Source organism: Stegostoma tigrinum, chromosome 7 (assembly GCF_030684315.1).
Source record: "Stegostoma tigrinum isolate sSteTig4 chromosome 7, sSteTig4.hap1, whole genome shotgun sequence".
NCBI classification, from domain to species: Eukaryota; Metazoa; Chordata; class Chondrichthyes; order Orectolobiformes; family Stegostomatidae; genus Stegostoma; species Stegostoma tigrinum.
This window is the reverse complement of record NC_081360.1, coordinates 40,891,335-40,910,622: the sequence shown is the minus strand read 5'-3', so window position 1 is coordinate 40,910,622 and position 19,288 is coordinate 40,891,335. Positions and strand designations below refer to the sequence as shown.

Genomic DNA, 19,288 nt, shown 5'->3' with positions numbered 1-19,288 from the left:
ATTTATTATTCAAGACGCACATTTGAGAGGCTGATTGCAGCCACCGAGGGGGATAAGGGCAGTGTTCTTCAATTCTAGAAGAGCTTTATCAAGAGAGCAACTGACATGATCATGGAGTAAGGACTGCTTGCATTCAGTGTGGCAGAAGCTTCTCCCAGATTTTTTTCATGATTTACAAAGCTTTGATTCTCGATTCTGATGGATCAAAGAAAATTGTGTTGAATTTGCAAAGCAAGCTGGATTTCAAGGAGAGTGACGATGTTGAAGGCCTGCTTGACTCCCACTGCGAAGACCTCTATACAGCTGATCTACAAAAATTTATCACCGAGAGGCAAGTGGAGGCTGGAGATGAAGGAGATGAAATCCAGGGTGTAGCACCATGAGACCTTTCCGCTTGTTTTGTCTTCCATCCTTAAGGAAACTGAGATGCAGTTGCAACAATTAGAGGTCAATAAATACAAAGCAGAACGCAGAAGGATAGCAGTTCCTTAAGATCGATCTTCTTTGGCACACTATGAATTGCTTCTTCATGAACAAAGAAATAGGGAAAAGAAGCAAAAACTGGATGTCTTTTTTAAGCTATCCCCAAGAAACAAACAAACAGTCAGAAGACAAATGAACCACAGCCACCCACTTCTAGATTAACTATTTTTCGTCCTAACCCTGCACCGGCACCTGAAGGTGATGATGGCAACCCTCAGCGCTTGCATTTACAACAGAACTACTTCAAAACCTCCTCCCCCATCAAATCATCTTCACATTTTTTACAAGGTAAGGTAATAAATTTGCAGTTATTTCTAAGGTTTTGGAGTAGATTTGTAGCTCCGGTTGTGGGTGTCGAGGGTGGTTGGCTCGCTGAGCTGGTTTGGTGTTCCGCAGACGTTTCATTACCATGCTTGGCAACATCCTCAGTGCAGCACTACATCGGACATACAGGAAGGAAACTAACAACAAGAGTACATGAACACCAACTGGCTACAAAAAGACACAACCAATACGCACTCATCTCAATCCACATGGACAAGGAGAAGCATGACTTCAACTGGGACAACACCAAGATCCTGGATCAGGCTAGGCAGAGATAGCACAAGAATTCCTGGAAGCATGGCAATCCATGAAGCATGCTATTAATGAACACATTGAACTCGACCCTATATACATTGCACTACGGAGGAAACCCAGAAGTGAGGCAATCCATCACAACAGACCGACGCTTCAGAGGCAGTTACCAAGCGCGGTAACGAAACATCTGCGGAACAACAAACCATCTTGACAAGCCAACAACTTCAACATGTTGTTTCATGATATGTGGATTAAACATTTGTTCAAACTGTGCTAATCTGTGTTATGCTTTTGAGTGATGAGTGTCAGTGAGTGATTTTTGTTGGTCTGCCCTAACCCCCAGCACACCCCCGCCCACTTTTCCCATAGGCCTTATTGTTTCTATAGCTCAATTATCTATAATATGTCATTTCATGGGATCGCATCTATCCAGTTATAGCAGAACTCCCTCTACGCTTATTTCGCTCGAGCGCCCGTCCAATATTCTTTAGAAATTATTTATCACTTCCAATTCCTCTACATCCATAAGCAATTTTGCCCCCACCATATCCATCCCATAACTCTTTCCCTAAACCTTTTGTGTGTACTGTAGATAATATATTATGAGCCAATGGATACCTTTCTTTTAATGTATATCTTCGCCAAACCTGTTTTAATCTAATACACCAATACCAAATCTCTCAATCTTCCTTTCTACATGGAGAACTACTTAGCCTTTTCAACCTGATCTTACAGCGAGAACGCCCTCATCCCTAATACTATTCTGGGATATCTACCTTGCAACCAACTCAAGGACATTTTTTAAAAATCTTACACTGACAAGGGTGTTATTTTTGGAGCGAACTACACTGCACCGACCTTACAAGGATAATAACTAAATAAATCAGGATTTGTTACAGGCAGTTCCCAGATTACAAATGGGCTCCACTTGAGTACATTTGTAAATCCATTTGTGCGCAAGCCTGAACACAACACAGTACAATATAAAACAGCCGTTCCTCAGCATGAGCAAATGTTTGCATTTCAGATCTTCATACCAGGATCTCATTGATAAATATGAGCTCTCATAAATTGGATGTTTGTATGTCGGGGGGCAGCCTATAATGTAACATATGTATTCTACCGAAATATTATAATTTGGAATCTAGCTTGGTTTCCCTGAAAGTAGAGCAAACTTTCTCTATACAATGAAAACATTGCTCAATACAAACAAAGCCTACACAAATAATTTACAAATTCATGATATACTCTAAAAATTCTCACACATCTATTTGTAGCGGTTATTCTCAATTAAAAGAAGCCATGATTAATTACTCTGATAATGGATACTGCAATCAATATAAAATGCACTGGTATTTTTTCCCCTCAAGAAGGAAAACAGACAAGAGTACTCTTAGGAGACAATGACAAATACTATCTAATAACCTGATTTATTTTAGATGAAGCACCTAAATGAACAGTTTTCATAAGAACTCACTCCATATTTCAATGCTAATAGGCATAATAAAGTATAATACTTATGATCTGGGTGTGATTATTGATTTTTCAATAAATATTTCCAGTCAGAGTAAAGCTGTAATCAACAAGCTAGCCAAGTTCTAACTGCACTTTACGAGAGTAGGTTGCACACCAATCTCACTTCACAAAGTTTCAGTGAATGATTGGCCACTCACTTAAACACTTAAAATTTTCCTTGCAACCATTAAGCTGATCTGTAGCTAGTTAACTGCTTTCTCTGTCTGCCATTTTAAAAATAGGTACTACATTATCAACCAATAACTCTCCAGTCTTCCACAACAAATAACTGGACTCACTAGAAGCCTGAAGTATAATTTCTACAAAATCAATTTCCTACATCACCTCCTTCAGGCTCCAGGGTTTATCTGATTTGGTGCTGGCACTTTGCAATTGCTTAACAATTAAAATGATCCTTTTCTTCATTATAAACTGTTCATCCTGTTCTCGACTACCTCTGATCTACATCCTCATTAATGCGAAAGACAGAAAATAATTGCTGAATTCTAATTAATGTTAAGAAAAGCAAAATCAATGGCTCCTTACTAGCATGAATATAGAAGTTCAGAATGAAATAAATATATTAATAGCACGAAGAGAGGTTAATGGGTGACCTTATAGCTATGAGCGAGACATAGTTACAAGAAGACCGAAGCAAGGAACTAAATATTCAGCTGTATGTGACCTTTTGAAATAACACAGGAATTGAAGAATGGTGAGGTGGTGTTATTAGTCCATGATGGAATTAGGTCGTAAACTCACAAGAAGTAGGTGCAGAAGTAGGTTATTCAGCCCATTGAGTTGCTCACACTCAGTGAGATTGTGGCTGATCTGAACCCTCAACTGCAATTTCCTACGTTTCCCTTACCGATTTTTAACAAAAAAAAGCATGTGCAACTCAATGTTAATGTCTTATTATTCAGTCATGGAAAGCAGGCATCACTTGGTGACAAGCTGTGCCTTTAAGAGAAATTTGTTCTGTCCTATTTCTCTTAAACAGGAATGTTGCAAACCTGGTGATGAGGTGTCGGCTTCATGGAAAGCAGATTAAAAAGCTTTGGTTTTTTTTCCCCACATTAAACAAAAGAAGCATGAGTGGAGTTAGGTTCACTCAGACCCAGGGTTTTTTTTTGCTTTCCATCATTGAAGTTAAGGTTTTTGGAGTTGAGACTGCTAGTTATAGTTCTCTCCCTGCTGCTGTAAAAAGCTAGAATAATTTCTCTACTGCTAATGAGAATACAGCACATGAGATTGAAACTGTTGTCAAACTGCTGTACCAAGGGCGTGTCTAAGGGATGCTGCTATACGGGAACAGTTGATGAGTAGTTAACATATTTATTTCTTTAAGTATTTTGAAAGAGTTAAAGTTATGTCAATTCTTCTTTTCCTGTTTATTTTTACAGCACTGAAATGCAGTGCCTTACACTTGTCTTTAAAAGGTAGGGTCCCGGCTATCTTTTTGTATTGTTTTGAGGCGTCTTGGTCTGGTCCTTTACACTGGCTAGGGCAGGATTCATTGACCATCCATAATTACCTTTGTGAAGGTGGTGGTCAGCTTCCTTCTTGAACAACAGCCATCTATTCCATGTAGGTACTACCACAATGCAATTCCAAGATTTTGATCCAGAGACACTGAAGGTAAAGGGACATATTTCCAAGCCAGGATGGTGAGTGTCTTGGAGGGAAACCTACAGGTGGTGGTGTTCCTATGTATCTCTGTCCTAGTCCTTCTAGACAGTAGTGACTGTGGTTTTGGAAGCTTTCAAAGCAGCCATGGTGAATTTCCGCAGTACATCTTATAGATGAATGTTGGTGCTAAAGCAAATGCATGCTTGTAGATATGGTGCCTATGAAGCAGGCTGCTTTGTCCTGGATGGTGTTATGGCATGGACATTGACAGCCAAATCAAGTCAAAATTGACACTAATGGTTCATGACTAGACAATTAAAATAACCAATACCAGACCGGAGAGAGAGTACACAGAGTGATCCCTAGAATGGAAATACTTTCTGATGCAGAGACATGGAGCAGGTTAGGCTTGTATCCATCAGAGTTTAGAAGAACGAGGGGAGGCCTTATTGGAATATCCAAGTCTCTTAGTGTGCTTGACAGACTGAATGTGGAGCCTGCTTGCACTTCTGGAAAGAATCCAGGCCCATAGGACATAAGCTTAGAGTAACAAATCAGTCACTGAAGGCACAGATGAGGAAGAATTTCTTTTCTCTCAGAGGGTTGTAAATCTCTGGAATTCTTCATTACTGAAGACTGTCCAAGCTGTGTCATTGAAGATAGTCAAGGCTGAGATAGACAGATTTCTTACAACTCAGGGCATTAAGGGTTATGGGGCTGAGGTAGGAAAGTGGAGTTGAGGATTATCAAATCAGCTATTTCACTGAGTGACAGACAGGACTCAATGGTGCAAATGGCCTCCCTCCGCTCCCACATCTTATGATCTCAACAAGATCAGGATCATATGTTACCTTTAATAATTCACTTTTCACTAGCAAGCTTGTAAAATAATTTGCTGTTGCCTAACATTTTCTAGCATCATCACTTTTGATGCTACACATCCCATTCCATTATCTTCTCATTCTCCCTTTTCTTTTTTCACTTGTTTTATCATTAGGTCTTCTTTAGGTTTAACTGTCTGCTAATGTTTTCTATGTTATCATAAAACCACTGGTACTTTCCTTCATTTCAGACATGATATATTTATTCTGTACTGGATGGGAGTTTGCTCGCTGAGCTGGAAGGTTAGTTTTCAGACGTTTCGTCACTTTTTTCTTTATTTGAAAAAATATACTTTACTCGTAAGATGTACAAAAAATAAAACATATTTATACACCTACCCAGTCATGCAAGCCGCTCCAGGTTACCCAGGGGGTACATACACCAACTAAAGGAAAAAACAAACAAAGAAGAAAAAAAACAAAGCAAAGAAAATACCCTGGCAGTCATCTCCCCCCACAGTCCCCGTTGGGCCCCTTGACCAGTTGGGGAAGGCGCCAGCTGGGCCCAGTTACCAGATAGGGCCCTTTATTCCATTTTGGACGAGGGGCTTCATACGGTAGTCTTTCCCCACCGCGCCTTGGCGGCGGCTGCCGCAAGCTTTAGCGCGTCCCTCAGCACATAGTCCTGGACCTTGGAGTGCGCCAGTCTGCAAGACTCGGTCGGGGTCAGTTCTTTCAGCTGGCAGACCAAAGAGCGTCTTTCACCGCATTGATGGTCCTCCAGGCGCAGTTGATGTTGGTCTCGGTGTGCGTCCCGGGAAACAGCCCATAGAGCACGGAGTCCCGCGTCACGGAGCTGCTCGGAACGTACCTCGACAAATATCACTGCATCCCCCTCCAGACCTCCTGCGCATAGGCACACTCCAGAAGGAGGTGATCAACAGTCTCGTCCCCCCCGCTGCCACGTCGAGGGCAGCGTGCGGTGGCACAGAGATTCCGGGCATGCATAAAGGATCTCACTGGCAGAGCCCCTCTCACCGCCAGCCAAGCAATGTCCTTGTGCTTGTTTGAAAGTTCTGGCGATGAGGCATTCTGCCAAACGACTTTGGCAGTCTGCATGGGGAACCACATGACGGGATTCACCCTCTCCTTTTCCCGAAGGGTCCAGAGGATACTACGTGTGGACCACCGCCTAACGGCCTTGTGGTCAAAGGTGTTTCCTTTCAACAATTTCTCCACGAAGGACAGGTGGTCCAACTACTCGGAGCGTTCTGCGGCAACGAGGCCAGGCCCATCCTTCGCAACACCAGGGACAGGTAGAACCTCAGTAAGTAGTGACACTTGGTGTTTGCGTACTGAGGATCTACGCACAGCTTGATGCAGCCGCACACAAAGGTAGCCGTCAGGGCGAGGGTGGCATTCGGTACGCCCTTTCCCCCATTTTCCAGGTCTTTGTACATGGTGTCCCTGCGGACAAGCAGCTTGGCGTCCTTCACCGTGCCCATCAGGAATCTGGACGTGACGTCCAGTTGACTCCCCCCACCCGCTGTCCCCACGCCGGATCTTCCGTCTGCATCGATGATGCAGTTGAAGTCTCCGCCTAGGATGACCGGCCTGGGCGTAGCCAGCAGGGGTTGATGCCGCTGCAGGACGGCCAACCGCTCACTCCATACCGCTGGGGCGTACACGTTGATCAGCTTCAGGGGAGCGTTCCTGTAGGTGACGTCAGCCACTAGGAGGCGCCCCACCACCACCTCCTGAACTTGAGAGATGGTGAAGTCACGCCCCCGCAGCAGAATAGCCAGGCCCGAGGAGCGACAGTCGTTACCCCCCCCGACCAGATCGAAGGCCCACAGGTCCAGGCGCCGGACCATTTCCCGTACCTGCCGAGGTGCGGTATCCCGCACTCCTGCAGAAACAGGAGGTCCGCCTTGATGGTGGTCAGGTAGGCCAACGTGGATACACATCTTGTGGTGGACTTGACACTGCGCACATTAATGCTCGCAACTCGTACCCCCATTGTGGGCAGCGACCGCAGTGCCCTCCCCAAGTCCAAGGTCCAGCCCCTCCATCTGTCCCTTCATGCCCATTGCCCGGGCTAACTGCTGGACGCTCTCCGGGCTCAGGAAACCGTCGGAGGTGCGGAGGCAGGAGGGTCCGGCTCTGAGTCAGGCTGGGGACGCGCTGTTTCTTCCTTCCCGCCTGGAAGTTCCGGGGGGCCCTCCAGTGCCCCAGCGGCACGTGACTGGGTGTCGGAGGGAGCCTCAGGACGCCTCCCGTCACCTGGAAGCGTGGTGCTGCTTTCCTTCTCCCTCGAGACCTTTAACTTCTGCTTCGGGCGGGCCCTCTCCGAATCCCCCTCGTCAGAGGAGCTCTTATAGCCCCCATGTAGCTGCCTCTTCCCGCCTGATGGTTGTGGTTCCTGGGCCCGTCGACGCACCTTCCTCCTCGCTTTCCGGACCGTCGTCCACTCCCCTGGGTCACCTGTCACCGCCTCCAGGTTGTCGGGGGGGGGGGGGAGCAGAGCCTGCAGGGGCGCTTTGCTGGCCTCGGGCCCATCCTGCGGGGCTGGGCCCTCCAGCACGACCTGGCCCTCCTGCACATTAGTGGGGTCCTTGCTGGGCCCTGGTGCCTTCCTCTCCTCTGGGGGGGCTGGCCCCGCATTGCCCCTGCCGGCGACCTGGGCGTAGGCGGTCCCCCGCCGCGGGCATGCCCTATAGAGGTGGCCCGCTTCCCCGCAAAGGTTGCAGCTTTTCTCTTGTAGGCAATCCTTTGCAAGGTGTCCCTCCTCCCTGCAGATGGTGGCTTTGCAGTCGGCCGCCACGTGACCTGACCTACCACAGGCATGGCAGACTTTAAGTTGCCCTGCATAGGTCAGGTAGCCCTTGCTCCCGCCGATCGCGATGCTGGATGGTGGGTGTACGACGTTCCCATCCGCACCCATCCTCAGCGTCACATTGACCTGCCTCTTACTGGTCCAGATGCCAAAAGGGGTCCATGATGTCAGTTAGGTCCCCTTCCACCTTCACGTACCTTCCAAGCAAGGTCAGGACATCAACTGCTGGCACATGCGGGTTGAACATGTGTACACTCACCATACGGTTCCTCTGCGCTGGCATCACAAACAGCGGTCAATACAGAGAGAGGGCCCTCACCTCCTTTCTCCTTGAAAACCTCCAGGAAGCGCTCGCAAAGCTTGGCACTCCTGAAGGTCACATCATAAAAACCTCCTCCAGGGAAATCCTGCAGGCAGTAAATGTCCGCAGCAGCGAACCCGCAACAGTCCAACAGGACCCTCTTCACGAAGAAGGTGCGGTCCACAGGTGCACCTTCATCCACCTTCTTTACGGAAGCACGGATGGTGTTCTGGACCTCCTGACCTGGGGCACGAGCACTTGCCGCAGCCATCGTTGCAGGTTGGCTGCTCCCCTGAACCAGCGTTAGGCCGAAGCCAGCATTAAGATCCACTGGTCGCAAGGGTGCACAGCCAACCCGACGTCTTCCTTTCACCTCCAACACAGCACTCTCCTTCTCTCGGTCCACAAGACAGTGGGTCTTTATTTTTGTTCCAGATGTAAGCTGGTTCACTGAGCTTGAAGGTTGGTTCCCAGATGTTTTGTCACCATTCTAGGTAACATCAAGAGTGAGCCTCCGGTGAAGCGCTGGTGTTATGTCTCCCGCTTTCTATTTATCTGGTTAGGTTTCCTTGGGATGGTAATGTCATTTCCTGTTCTTTTTCTCAGGGGATGGTAGATTGGCTCCAGAACAATTTGAACAAAACACACTGGCTCCAAATCAATGTGTTTTGTTCAAATTGTTCTGGAGCCAATCTACCATCCCCTGAGAAAAAGAACAGGAAATGACATCACCAACCCAAGGAAACCTAACCAGATAAATAGGAGGCGGGACATAACACCAGCGCTTCATCGGAGGCTCACTGATGATGTTATCTAGAATGGTGACGAAACGTCTGAAAACTAACCTTCCAGCTCAGCGAGCAAACTCACATCCAGAACCGCAACCTGAGCTGCAAATCTTCTCATTTATTCTGTACATTTGTAATCTCTTTTTAATCACTTCACTGGCACTCTTCAACTCAATGTGTCAATTTTTCTTCAACTTCAGAGATAGTACAGCCTTCACCACAGGGCACTAATTAAAGAAAAGCCAGAGGAAAGGTTCCCACGTAGGTTTTAGGAATTCCAATCCCTTTTCTCCACTTTGTCGTGTTATTACCCATTTAATAATTGAGACAAAAAAGTTTTACAGAACAGTACTTTGGTTACGTCTAATCATCTCTTTAATATGGCTGCATGTCCGTTCCCGTTTTCGTTGCCCGATGGAAGGTCGGCATTACTGGCGTAACAATCATTTTTTCTAAAATAATGAGCTCCAACCATACTGACTTCATCATTACCCTTCTTTGTTTTATAATCAGTCACCTCTAAAGCAAGTTTGACTGTTTTACCCATGTTGCTACTCCCTCTCCACCTTATCCCTCCAAAATATATATTTCCCAACCTAGAAGAACATCAGTAAGTGCCATTATCTGCATATTTCTCAGATCACACATCCTCTTATCTGGAAAGCATAAGCAGTCCTTCATTGTGTTTCAACAGAAGTCCTAGAACTTGCTTCCTGACAGAAGTATATATTGTTGACTCATAAATGTCTACAGCACAGTAAAAGGCCTTTCAGCTTACCTGGTCTGCACCAGTCTAAAAAAGCTTTTGTGCTCCTAAGATGCTGCTTGGCCTACTGTGTTCATCCAGCTCCACACTTTGTTATCTTGGATTCTCCAGCATCTGCAGTTCCCATTATCGCTGATCAAAATACTTAATTGCTCTGAAGGCTTCTGCTTCTATCACTAACAGGTAGTGAGTTCCACAGTCCTACCACCCTCAGATGAAAAAAAACATTTGCTTGTATCCACTCTCAGACTCTTGCTCCTTTGCTTCAAATCTATTCCCTCAGTCACTGATCCCTCCAAAAGGAGAAAAATGTTCTTACTGTCTACGCCACTCAATTTCCTTGAAGGGAAACAGACCTAGTTTGCCAATCTTTCATCATAGCTAAAACTCACCAGCCCAGGCAACATACTGGTCCTCTGCACTCTCTCCAGCGCGATCACATCCTTGCTATAATGTGGATTCCAGAGCTGCACATAATATTCTAGCTGTGTCTGAATCAATGTTTCAAACAGTTCCAGCATAATCTCCCTGCTCCAAAATATGCATACTTAGAGACAGATTTCAGTAGCCCAGAAAACTAGTACGTCACTGACTTCACCACAGTTAGGGAACATCAATTAAAAAGGCCATACCAGTGATTATGAATAAAGCATATCAAAGTTTCATGTTTACCAAGTTTCTATTAAAGCTGTTAACACCTATGGTGCTATGAAAATAATTGCTCCCAGTTCCTTCAACTTACTTCCTAAACTGTATACACATTAAATAGATACTTGCTTATTTTTGGAAAAAATATTCAGTCCCCTTTTTTATGCCAAAGTCATACCCACTTTATTTCACAGATTACTGTATGTAATAATTCAATTTAATATTACCTCATCTTGTTTAATGGTTTTCAGCAGGATTATCTTAATTTATTTTGACTAATCCTTATCAGTTTTATTTTTTCCAATCATACTCTTTCCTAGTTTAAATGCCTATTTCTGCTCAGATACAGCACGTTTTTATTTAATAGCTACAATTTTTCTCAGACAACTTGGATCCTGTTTCCCACATCTATACCTTTAGCTGTGAATTGATTTTCATAATCATCCTGCATTTTCTTAACCGTGGTTTTGCCCGTCCAGTTCCAAAGATCCTTTCTGAAATTTGACATTAATTTGGCAAGGTTTACACGTGTATTTAGCAATTCTACACCACTAGCAAGACAAAAAAAAACTTAAAACTACAATTAAAAATGCTTGCTTTACTGTTAAACAAATGATCAAGAAAATTGATAAATCTGAAGTACATTAGTCTAATAGTTTTAATGGAAGACAAGACACACCTGCCTATGACTAAGCACCAATTTTCAGCTTAGTGACAACATTCCAAGAACATAAAACTGAAATGATTGCAAGGAAAAGCACGACAACTTAGAAATAACTAACAGGACTCAAATATCCATTCTTCAAAAATTTATTACGTTAGTAGTTTAAGTTAAAATAAATACAATTGATTACAAACCTATCTGTGCTACAAATTTGATTTATTTTGTCAAATCATGAATCACATGTTCACTTGCCAAACTCACCACAAGCCAATGCTGACACAATGGCATCTTAATAGCTATGTCAAGAAAAATATGTTGCGACACACAAGGCCCAGATTTTCCAATAACCAGAGTCACTTCTGCAGTGCCTCAGGAACCTGTGGAATTCCCTGATATAGCAGATTTAAGGGAATTGCCGAGGAAATGATGGGCAATTCTCCTGCAACAGGAGCTCGCCCAGAAGTATTCATTTAATCAGAGAATGGCAAGGATTCCACTGCAGTTTAGTAGTTACTCAGGAAAAGGTGACAACGATGAACAAGTCCAACTTCTGGGTATATATTAAGCTGAACTCTAATTTATTCCAAACTGCACAGCCTCCAGACTCCTTGCACCTCAAGACCCGACATCCCAACATTAATGTTAACAAGGTGTACAGCTGGATGAACACAGCAGGCCAGGCAGCATCAAAGGAGCAGGAAGGCTGATGTTTCAGACCTCAACCTTTGTTCAGAAAAATGTTTGGGCAGTCCAGCATCTCTGCAAACTTGTGCCCTGGACAGGACGTTACAGTTACACTGTAGAGCATTAACAACATGGAGATAGTATTAGAGGAATAACCCCAACCAAATCGGCATTGAACGGTGTTGGCTGTCTACATTTTCATATCTGCTTGGAATGTGGAGCCTTTCTCCCCACCTAATTAAAAAACCTAAGTACAATTAAATGGTAAAGAAAAGTCTTTTCAACCATAAATACTCTCAGCCCTCCACAAAAATGGCCATTTGACTGTACATCATCCTAATGCCTCTGAAAACATTTCTTCTGTACACTCTTGCAGATTCCTTGACTGAATTTAGAGAAGAGAGCAGAATTATCCAGTAAAGCAGTGTTCTCATCAACAGTAACATAAATAATGTTAATACTTTAGCAAACACAGAAGTTAGATATAAATCTAAGATCAGATATCATTGGATGCCCACGATCTCCTTGCACAGCATGGAGTCTGCGGACCTCATTTGCGAAACAAAAGCACCAACACAGTGACAAGTCTTCTTTTTGGGCTTCCAAGTACCCCACACCCAGAGTCCAATTATCAGCACGGAAAAACATTTTCTTTATTCTCTCAGGCACAGAGGTAAAACATTTTGGCTTAAGTGAACAAAAATTAAAAAAAAATAAAAGATTGTAATTTGATTCTTCAGCAACACAAAGAAATAACGAGTTACTTTTAAATCATATTAATTCAACGCAACCAATATCATAGTTCAATGCTAGAACATATCCAAAGAACAATTATGATCTTGAATTTGTTTACATCTTTACTGTTAATTCTTTATCTACAAAATATTTAGAACCACACCTATTTCCAGGCCCAAATTTCCTCAGGAGTGGTCAAAATGCAAATCCTTGTGTAAATCAAATATTCACAAAGGACTCTGCACTCAGTTGAAGTTATCAGACAAATCTCAAAGATTTGTTAAAGGGAAATCACAGCTGTTGGTGTATTGTTCTTCAAAACTGAAGAGTAAAGAATGTACTAAATTCACTATTTCGACCTTGACATGTTCAGAATTCTTCCAATGACTATACATCATCAGGATTCAGAATGGCAACATTTGTTTAAAAATCCAACATTGTGAAGTTACAGAAAAATTAAATTTGATATTTAAATCAACTTGAAAAAGATAATGAACTTTAAAAGAGATAGGCATTTTACCTCAGTTTTTTAATGTTTAAAACGCAGGAGTCAAAGTAATTCTACATAAAATGGCACTGTTGTGGAGGTAACTGTAAATGATATTGCAAAGGTATTAAAAATTAGCATTCCAATTACAAGCATCCAGGTTTGAGTTCTTCATTAGCAACTGTCCTTTAAATTCCTTAACAATTTCTATCAACTGTAGTAACTCAGTACAACATTACAGATTACATTACATTCAGTGTACATGCCCTGTTTAAGAACACAATCTATGTTTCCAATATTAAATAATTACGCATACATGTATAATGCATTCTGTAAACAAATGTTTCAAAAATTCTACATTTTATTAAGTATTTGAAAAAAGTTCAAATCGCTACATTCCCACAGCCCTATACTGAAACTCATGATCTTTAGAGGGTAATGAGAATCCAACTGTCAACATTAACATTACACCTAGGGATTTATTAAATGAACATTTTTCCTCAATGGAGGACATCAGAAGGATTTGACTAATGTCCAAAAAGGTTGGCTCCTCATAAGGTAAAAGTTTTGATATTCTATTCAGCAGACATATAGAAGCATTTAACCAATCACCTTGGAACTAACTTGGCAAGAGAAGGAACTCTTTCATGCCAAATTTCCTGCCTTGCACAATCAAAATTCAGCCTCTTGGAGAAACACAACTATGTTAATTAGGACACATTTAACCCAAGCTCATTTTTTTAGATTAGATTAGATTAGACTAAATTCCCTACAGTGTGGAAACAGGCCTTTTGGCCCAACAAGCCCACACCGCCCCTTGGAGCATCCCACCCAGACCCATCCCGATCCCGCTATAACCCACACATCCCTGAACACTATGGGCAGTTTAGCATGGCCAATCTACCTAGCCTTCACATCTTTGGACTGTGGGAGGAAACCCACACGGGGAGAATGTGCAAACTCCGCACAGACAGTTACCCGAGGCTGGAATCGAACCCGGGTCCCTGGCGCTGCAAGACTGCAGTGCTTTGTGTAAGAACTGCCCTGGATACCATGAGGCACAGCCTGATGGGTTGAACTGCCTCTTCTACACAGTAATAACTATCTTTTTAAACACCTATTTTCACATGGTTGCTACACGTAGCAATAAAAGACACACAGACACGGGTGACAGAAAGTAAAGAGGCAACACTGACACAAATGAGCAAAATGAATGCATTTGGACCTGCACAGGTAGCATGGAGAGAGATGCGTATTGAACATAATACTAACCACATGGCATTACACATCAGCATGTGGTGGTAGAGATCCTGCAAATAGTGAGGCAGAGTTCACTACACACTGTACAAAGTGTACACGATGCTGAGAAACAGGTCACAAACGTAAGACTGAGGACGGAGACAAAAACCCACATAAAAAAGAAATAAGTCATGAACCACACAGGAGATACACTAAATAACATTGTAAGTGAACTGGCCAGGAAGACTGAAATCCAATGCACTTACATTCACTTGTGAACAGACATTCACAAAAAGATACAGTGATAAAAAGACTGCATTGATTTCCAGGTAGACAAGTTATTAACATGAGAACAATGATGATATTACAAAATATATTGAGTCAAGTTACAAACAGATGACAATATTTACAAAACCTTGAGTAAAGTTACTAACAACACAAGTGTTCAAAATTTGTAAATTAATGCAATTATCTTTTTTGTGCTCCTTATTGCCAGTTGAATAAAGAAATGTAAGAAATACCAATAAATATTGGTAACTACTCTGTCCATAAACTGTATAAACAAAATATTTACATTGCACTATGAGACAATACATACGTAAATTAAGACCATCAAGAATGAATCCATATTTACTCACTTACCATGAACACCTAACTGCACCACCATAACATCACCTGCCCTCACTCCACAGCTAAAATCCTCAATCATAAAAATCGCCTCTAGATTTAACTGGTCAGCCACCACTTCACATTCTCCACAAAGTTGAGTTCATCTAAAACTTGCAACAAATCTTGTTTATCCATCATTAACACACATTGGTCTGCCTGGTCTGACAATTCCAATTTTAAAATTCTCAATGTCTTCAAAGCCCTCAAAGTTTCACCATTTTTACAGTAAATTTGATTTCTTGCATCAGATGCTCAAATTTTATTGTTTTGCAACTGATAAGCATTTCACAGGAAATAACGTTTATGCAAAATGCAGATTATTTTGTCACTTAACATACAAGAATTTGAAGTATTTTTGAATCAACTACAATTGAGTAGTGTGATAACATGACATCAGATCCTACAAACTCATCTTTCACTAAGTAAGAACATCAAATGCAAGTGCAAATCAAGAAAATTCAGCAATAAAAGATTTAAAACCCCGAGTTCATAATTCTTCTAGATAGGCCAACTGATGTAGCAGTTTTTCAGTTTCAACATTCCCTCACGCAAATAAAGTATCACTGTTAGTACAGCACATTTTGTCTTCAACATCTTATTGAGCTTCTGACAACAACAGAAGTTGTACAATAACTGGTTTAACTTTAGGAATGCCAAATGAAAATAAGGCATAAGCATGCACTGACTGTGGTGACAATGAGAAAGAAAATTTGTGACATTTGTCAAAGAAGAATATGTCATGAGTGATTTCTTGAAGATATGATCTACTGGCAAGGAGGAGGAAGCGGGTGGCGAAATGTAAAGGAAAGAACTCAGGCTCACAACTCCCATAATACAACTAGAAAACTGTACGATTTAAGGCACTTTCACATATTACCATTCTTTGAATATTTGAACTGTACTTTGCCATACCATACTTCTATACTACTTGGGTATACAAAAAATCCCAAGACACTTAATGGTGACACAAGAAAGAGTGTTATTACTAAGCCATAAATCAACTATTGTGGGGGTAACCAGAAACATGCTTGGAGGGGTTATTAAAGACATTTTCAAGGAGAGGAAGTAGAAAAGGAAAGAGAATGCAGAGATATCATTTTAAAATATTTAGTTCAAACCAGGTGACTGCATTAGAAAAATAAAGCCTGAAATTATTATACTGAGCCGAGATATCAAAATACTTAACCATTTTGAGAAAAATGCCTCGATTAAGATTTCGATATAGTGGAGGCATAAGGGGAGACAAGATCAGATGATCTCCAATCTGATTATAAATTTAGTTTACAAAAGCACACTTTTTTGCTCAAATGCCTGTAAATAATAAATGAATTTATACTTTTTAGTAAATTACACTTGACAAAAGAAAATTGCAACCTCATTAAAAAGTTAGTGAAGTACCAGTAGTTTTTAAATGTATTTAAAAGTTATAATATTACTATAACAACTTCCAGTGCAGCCTTTCAAGTGAAATAATTTTAAATTTTAAGTTGTAGATCCATTTGACAAAAAGACCCACAAGCAAAGATACCAGGGTGAGTTGAAAGAATTAATTTGCTGAAATATACACAAAATATGTTACTTAAAGATTTTTGGAATCACAAAATATTTGTAGGTACAATACTGTAAACTTACTTTTGCATCCTATTTTCTCCCACAGATCCATCAAACCAGTCACATCCCACGATTATCAGAACTTTGGTAAATATACTACTATATTCTCATCCAGTGAATGATTCACACACTTGAGTAAACAAACCAATTTTTATTTTTAATAAGCTTACATACATCCCACAAAGCAGTTATTTAAGAATGTGTGAGATAGTGTAGCACTTCCGTTTGAAAAACAATCAGAAACCACATATCCGGCCATACAAAAACTTGAGGTTTATTTCTGTATCCTATGGTTCACTGATTTAGTTTGATATGATTTGATTCAACAATACTCAAAAAAGACACAACTTTACACTTACTCACCGCGAAATGTTAACAGAAAAGGCCTAACAAAATTAATTCATCCCATCTTCCTTCTCGTTGTGTGACTACACCATATTCATATATCATCCGGTGCGAGCAAAATAAGGATGGAGACAATTTCTGATGACCGCAAAATTTGCGGCGGTCTGTTTTGACAGTTGATACCAGTAACTTAAACATCATTCACTTCAACTTAACTCGAAAGGGAAAGATCCAGCGTAACAAATAAAATGTAAATAACTGTACATAAAAGTATACTGAATGCAACAGGCACAAATATCGCCCGAGACGAATGCTAACTCTTCTACCTTATTGCACTGCAAAAAACAAAATAAATAGATATTATTTCGGAATGCGTTGACAAAAAAAATCGGCCGATTTTTTTTATCTGAAATGACTCTCAAAGGTGGTTTTATGCAGAAGGCGCCTGAGTGAAACAACTGCAGGCCAGACATTGGGAATACATGTAATGCATCTATACAAGAGTGCGATTGAATTCATCTCCAGGATAATTTGGATGAAATCATTAGCTGGGGAATGAAGCCTACCCATTCAATGCCCGAGGACTGCCTTCCTTTTTTCGGTCTCTCAGGCAGCTCTAGTGTATTTGGTCAGGAAGAACCTACCTTTTTGATGTTATAAATTCGAGTCAGCATACCAATCCCCCTGTCGTTCAGGATTGTCAATTTCTCGGCGATCTTCTGCTGGCTTGACATCACGGCCCTGGACATGGTGCCGACACAGTTCTCTATCTACTTCAACGAAGAAGGGTTTATCTTTTCTCCTCCGCTGCTGGCTGAGTCTTACGAAGAGAATGAAATCTCCATCACACAAGGCACCTCCCTGCCCTTCGCTCACCCTCAGCTCCTTCTCTAGGTGGTGGCCCTTTCCCCAAACCGAGGCTGCTTCCTCCAGCACCAGCTCGGGTCACGTGACCGCGCCGGCCGCCTCTCCCGAGCCTGTGCTCACTAGCGCCCCCGACACTGGCTGAGTCATCCGCTGCCGACAGTCCGCAATTCTGTCCTCTCTCTACCAGGGGAAGCAGACGTCTGCAGTTTTGCCCTTCTATCTCTGCATACGGATCTGAGTACCACCTTCTTACAAGTGTCCAACACGTGCACCAAGGGCGAAAAGTTCGACTTTTTTGTGGAAAAGTAAACAAATGATTTGAATACAAGAAATACAGTTCTGGGGAAGAGTCACAAGACCTGAAACGTTAACTCTTTTTTACCTTCACAGATGCTGCCAGACCTGCTGAGCTTTTCCAGCAACTTCTATTTTTGTACAAGAAATACAATGCCCTTTTATTTTGTGAGGTGGGCGTACCAAGAGGACGAGTTGTACGCTGTTTGTGAGAGAGGGGAAAACTTGTGGGCTGGAGTTTTCACTCCTAATAGTTTAATGTCAGCGAGAAGAGCAGAGATTTCGAAAGGAAATGGATGGATGCTTGAGAATGAAATAAATTTGCGGGATTCGAACAGGTTCTGTGAGTAACTGGCATGAACTCAAGGGGCTAAATAGCCTCCATTTGTAATTAGTTTGTGACAGTGTTCATAGAATCATAAATTTAAGTTTAAGTTTGAAAAAATGTCAAGTAATTCAGAGCAAAAGATCTTAATTGGGAAAAGGAGAATTTTCATTGGTTGAGAACAAGCTTGTTCCTGATGGGTTGAAATTAAACATTGACAGAAAAAAATCAAAAATTAAAAAAGAAGCTGCTTTTGCAGCAGAGGTGGTATGTGATAGAGATTGATCTGCATGAGTGTCAAATAAGGCAGTAAAACCCAGGTTTTCCTTGTTGAGAAAAGAAATAATAAGATGCAGTAGAAAATGGTTGCATATCGCGGATATTGGGTTAATAGTACAAGTGAGAATATAGAAAGTTTAAAGGGAAAAGATGAGGCAAGTGGAGGATATGAGTCGATAACAGAAGATAAAAACAAAAAAAATTCCAAATACTTTCCACATATATAAGCAAAAGGGTAATACACAGATAGCTGGGACAATTAAGAGATCTGCTGTGAGGCGGGCAGAGCGACAGTGTGCTAATTGAGCCCTTTGCACCTGTCTTTAGCTGGAAAGAATGCTGCTATAACCATAGTAAACGAGGAGACAGTTGAGACCTTTCCGAGGAAGGGTCACCAGACCCGAAATGTTAACTCTGTTGTTTCCATCACAGACACTTCCAGACCTGCTGAGCTTTTCCGGCAACTTTGTTTTTGTCCCTGATTTACAGCACCCACAGTTCTTTTGGTTTTTAGGTGAGACATTAAAATGGCTAGAAATTGACAAAGATGATGCGTTAGAGAGGTTGGTTGTATTTAAAGTTGGTAGGCTGCCAGGGCCAAATTGATGCATTAGGGCTTGATGAGAAAATTAAGGGAAAAGTTGCTGAGTTACTGGCCATAATTTTCTAATCCTCCTTAGATACAGGCATGGTGGACCCTCTTGTGGTGTAGTGGTAATGTCC

The 19,288-nt window shown here is 41.9% G+C and overlaps 1 protein-coding gene across 4 annotated transcripts in view; it reads right to left on the bottom strand.

Annotated features, from left to right (window-relative positions):
• Positions 1 to 17,760, bottom strand: part of nckap1 (NCK-associated protein 1) — a 197,991-nt gene extending 180,231 nt beyond the window's left edge. For all 4 annotated transcript variants that reach the window (XM_048534158.2, XM_048534159.2, XM_048534160.2 and 1 more), the window contains exon 1: positions 17,445 to 17,760. In XM_048534158.2, the coding sequence (XP_048390115.1) occupies positions 17,445 to 17,549 (105 nt within the window). In that variant the 5' untranslated portion in view covers positions 17,550 to 17,760. The remainder of the gene's footprint in view (positions 1 to 17,444) is intronic.
• Positions 17,761 to 19,288: the final 1,528 nt, after the last annotated feature.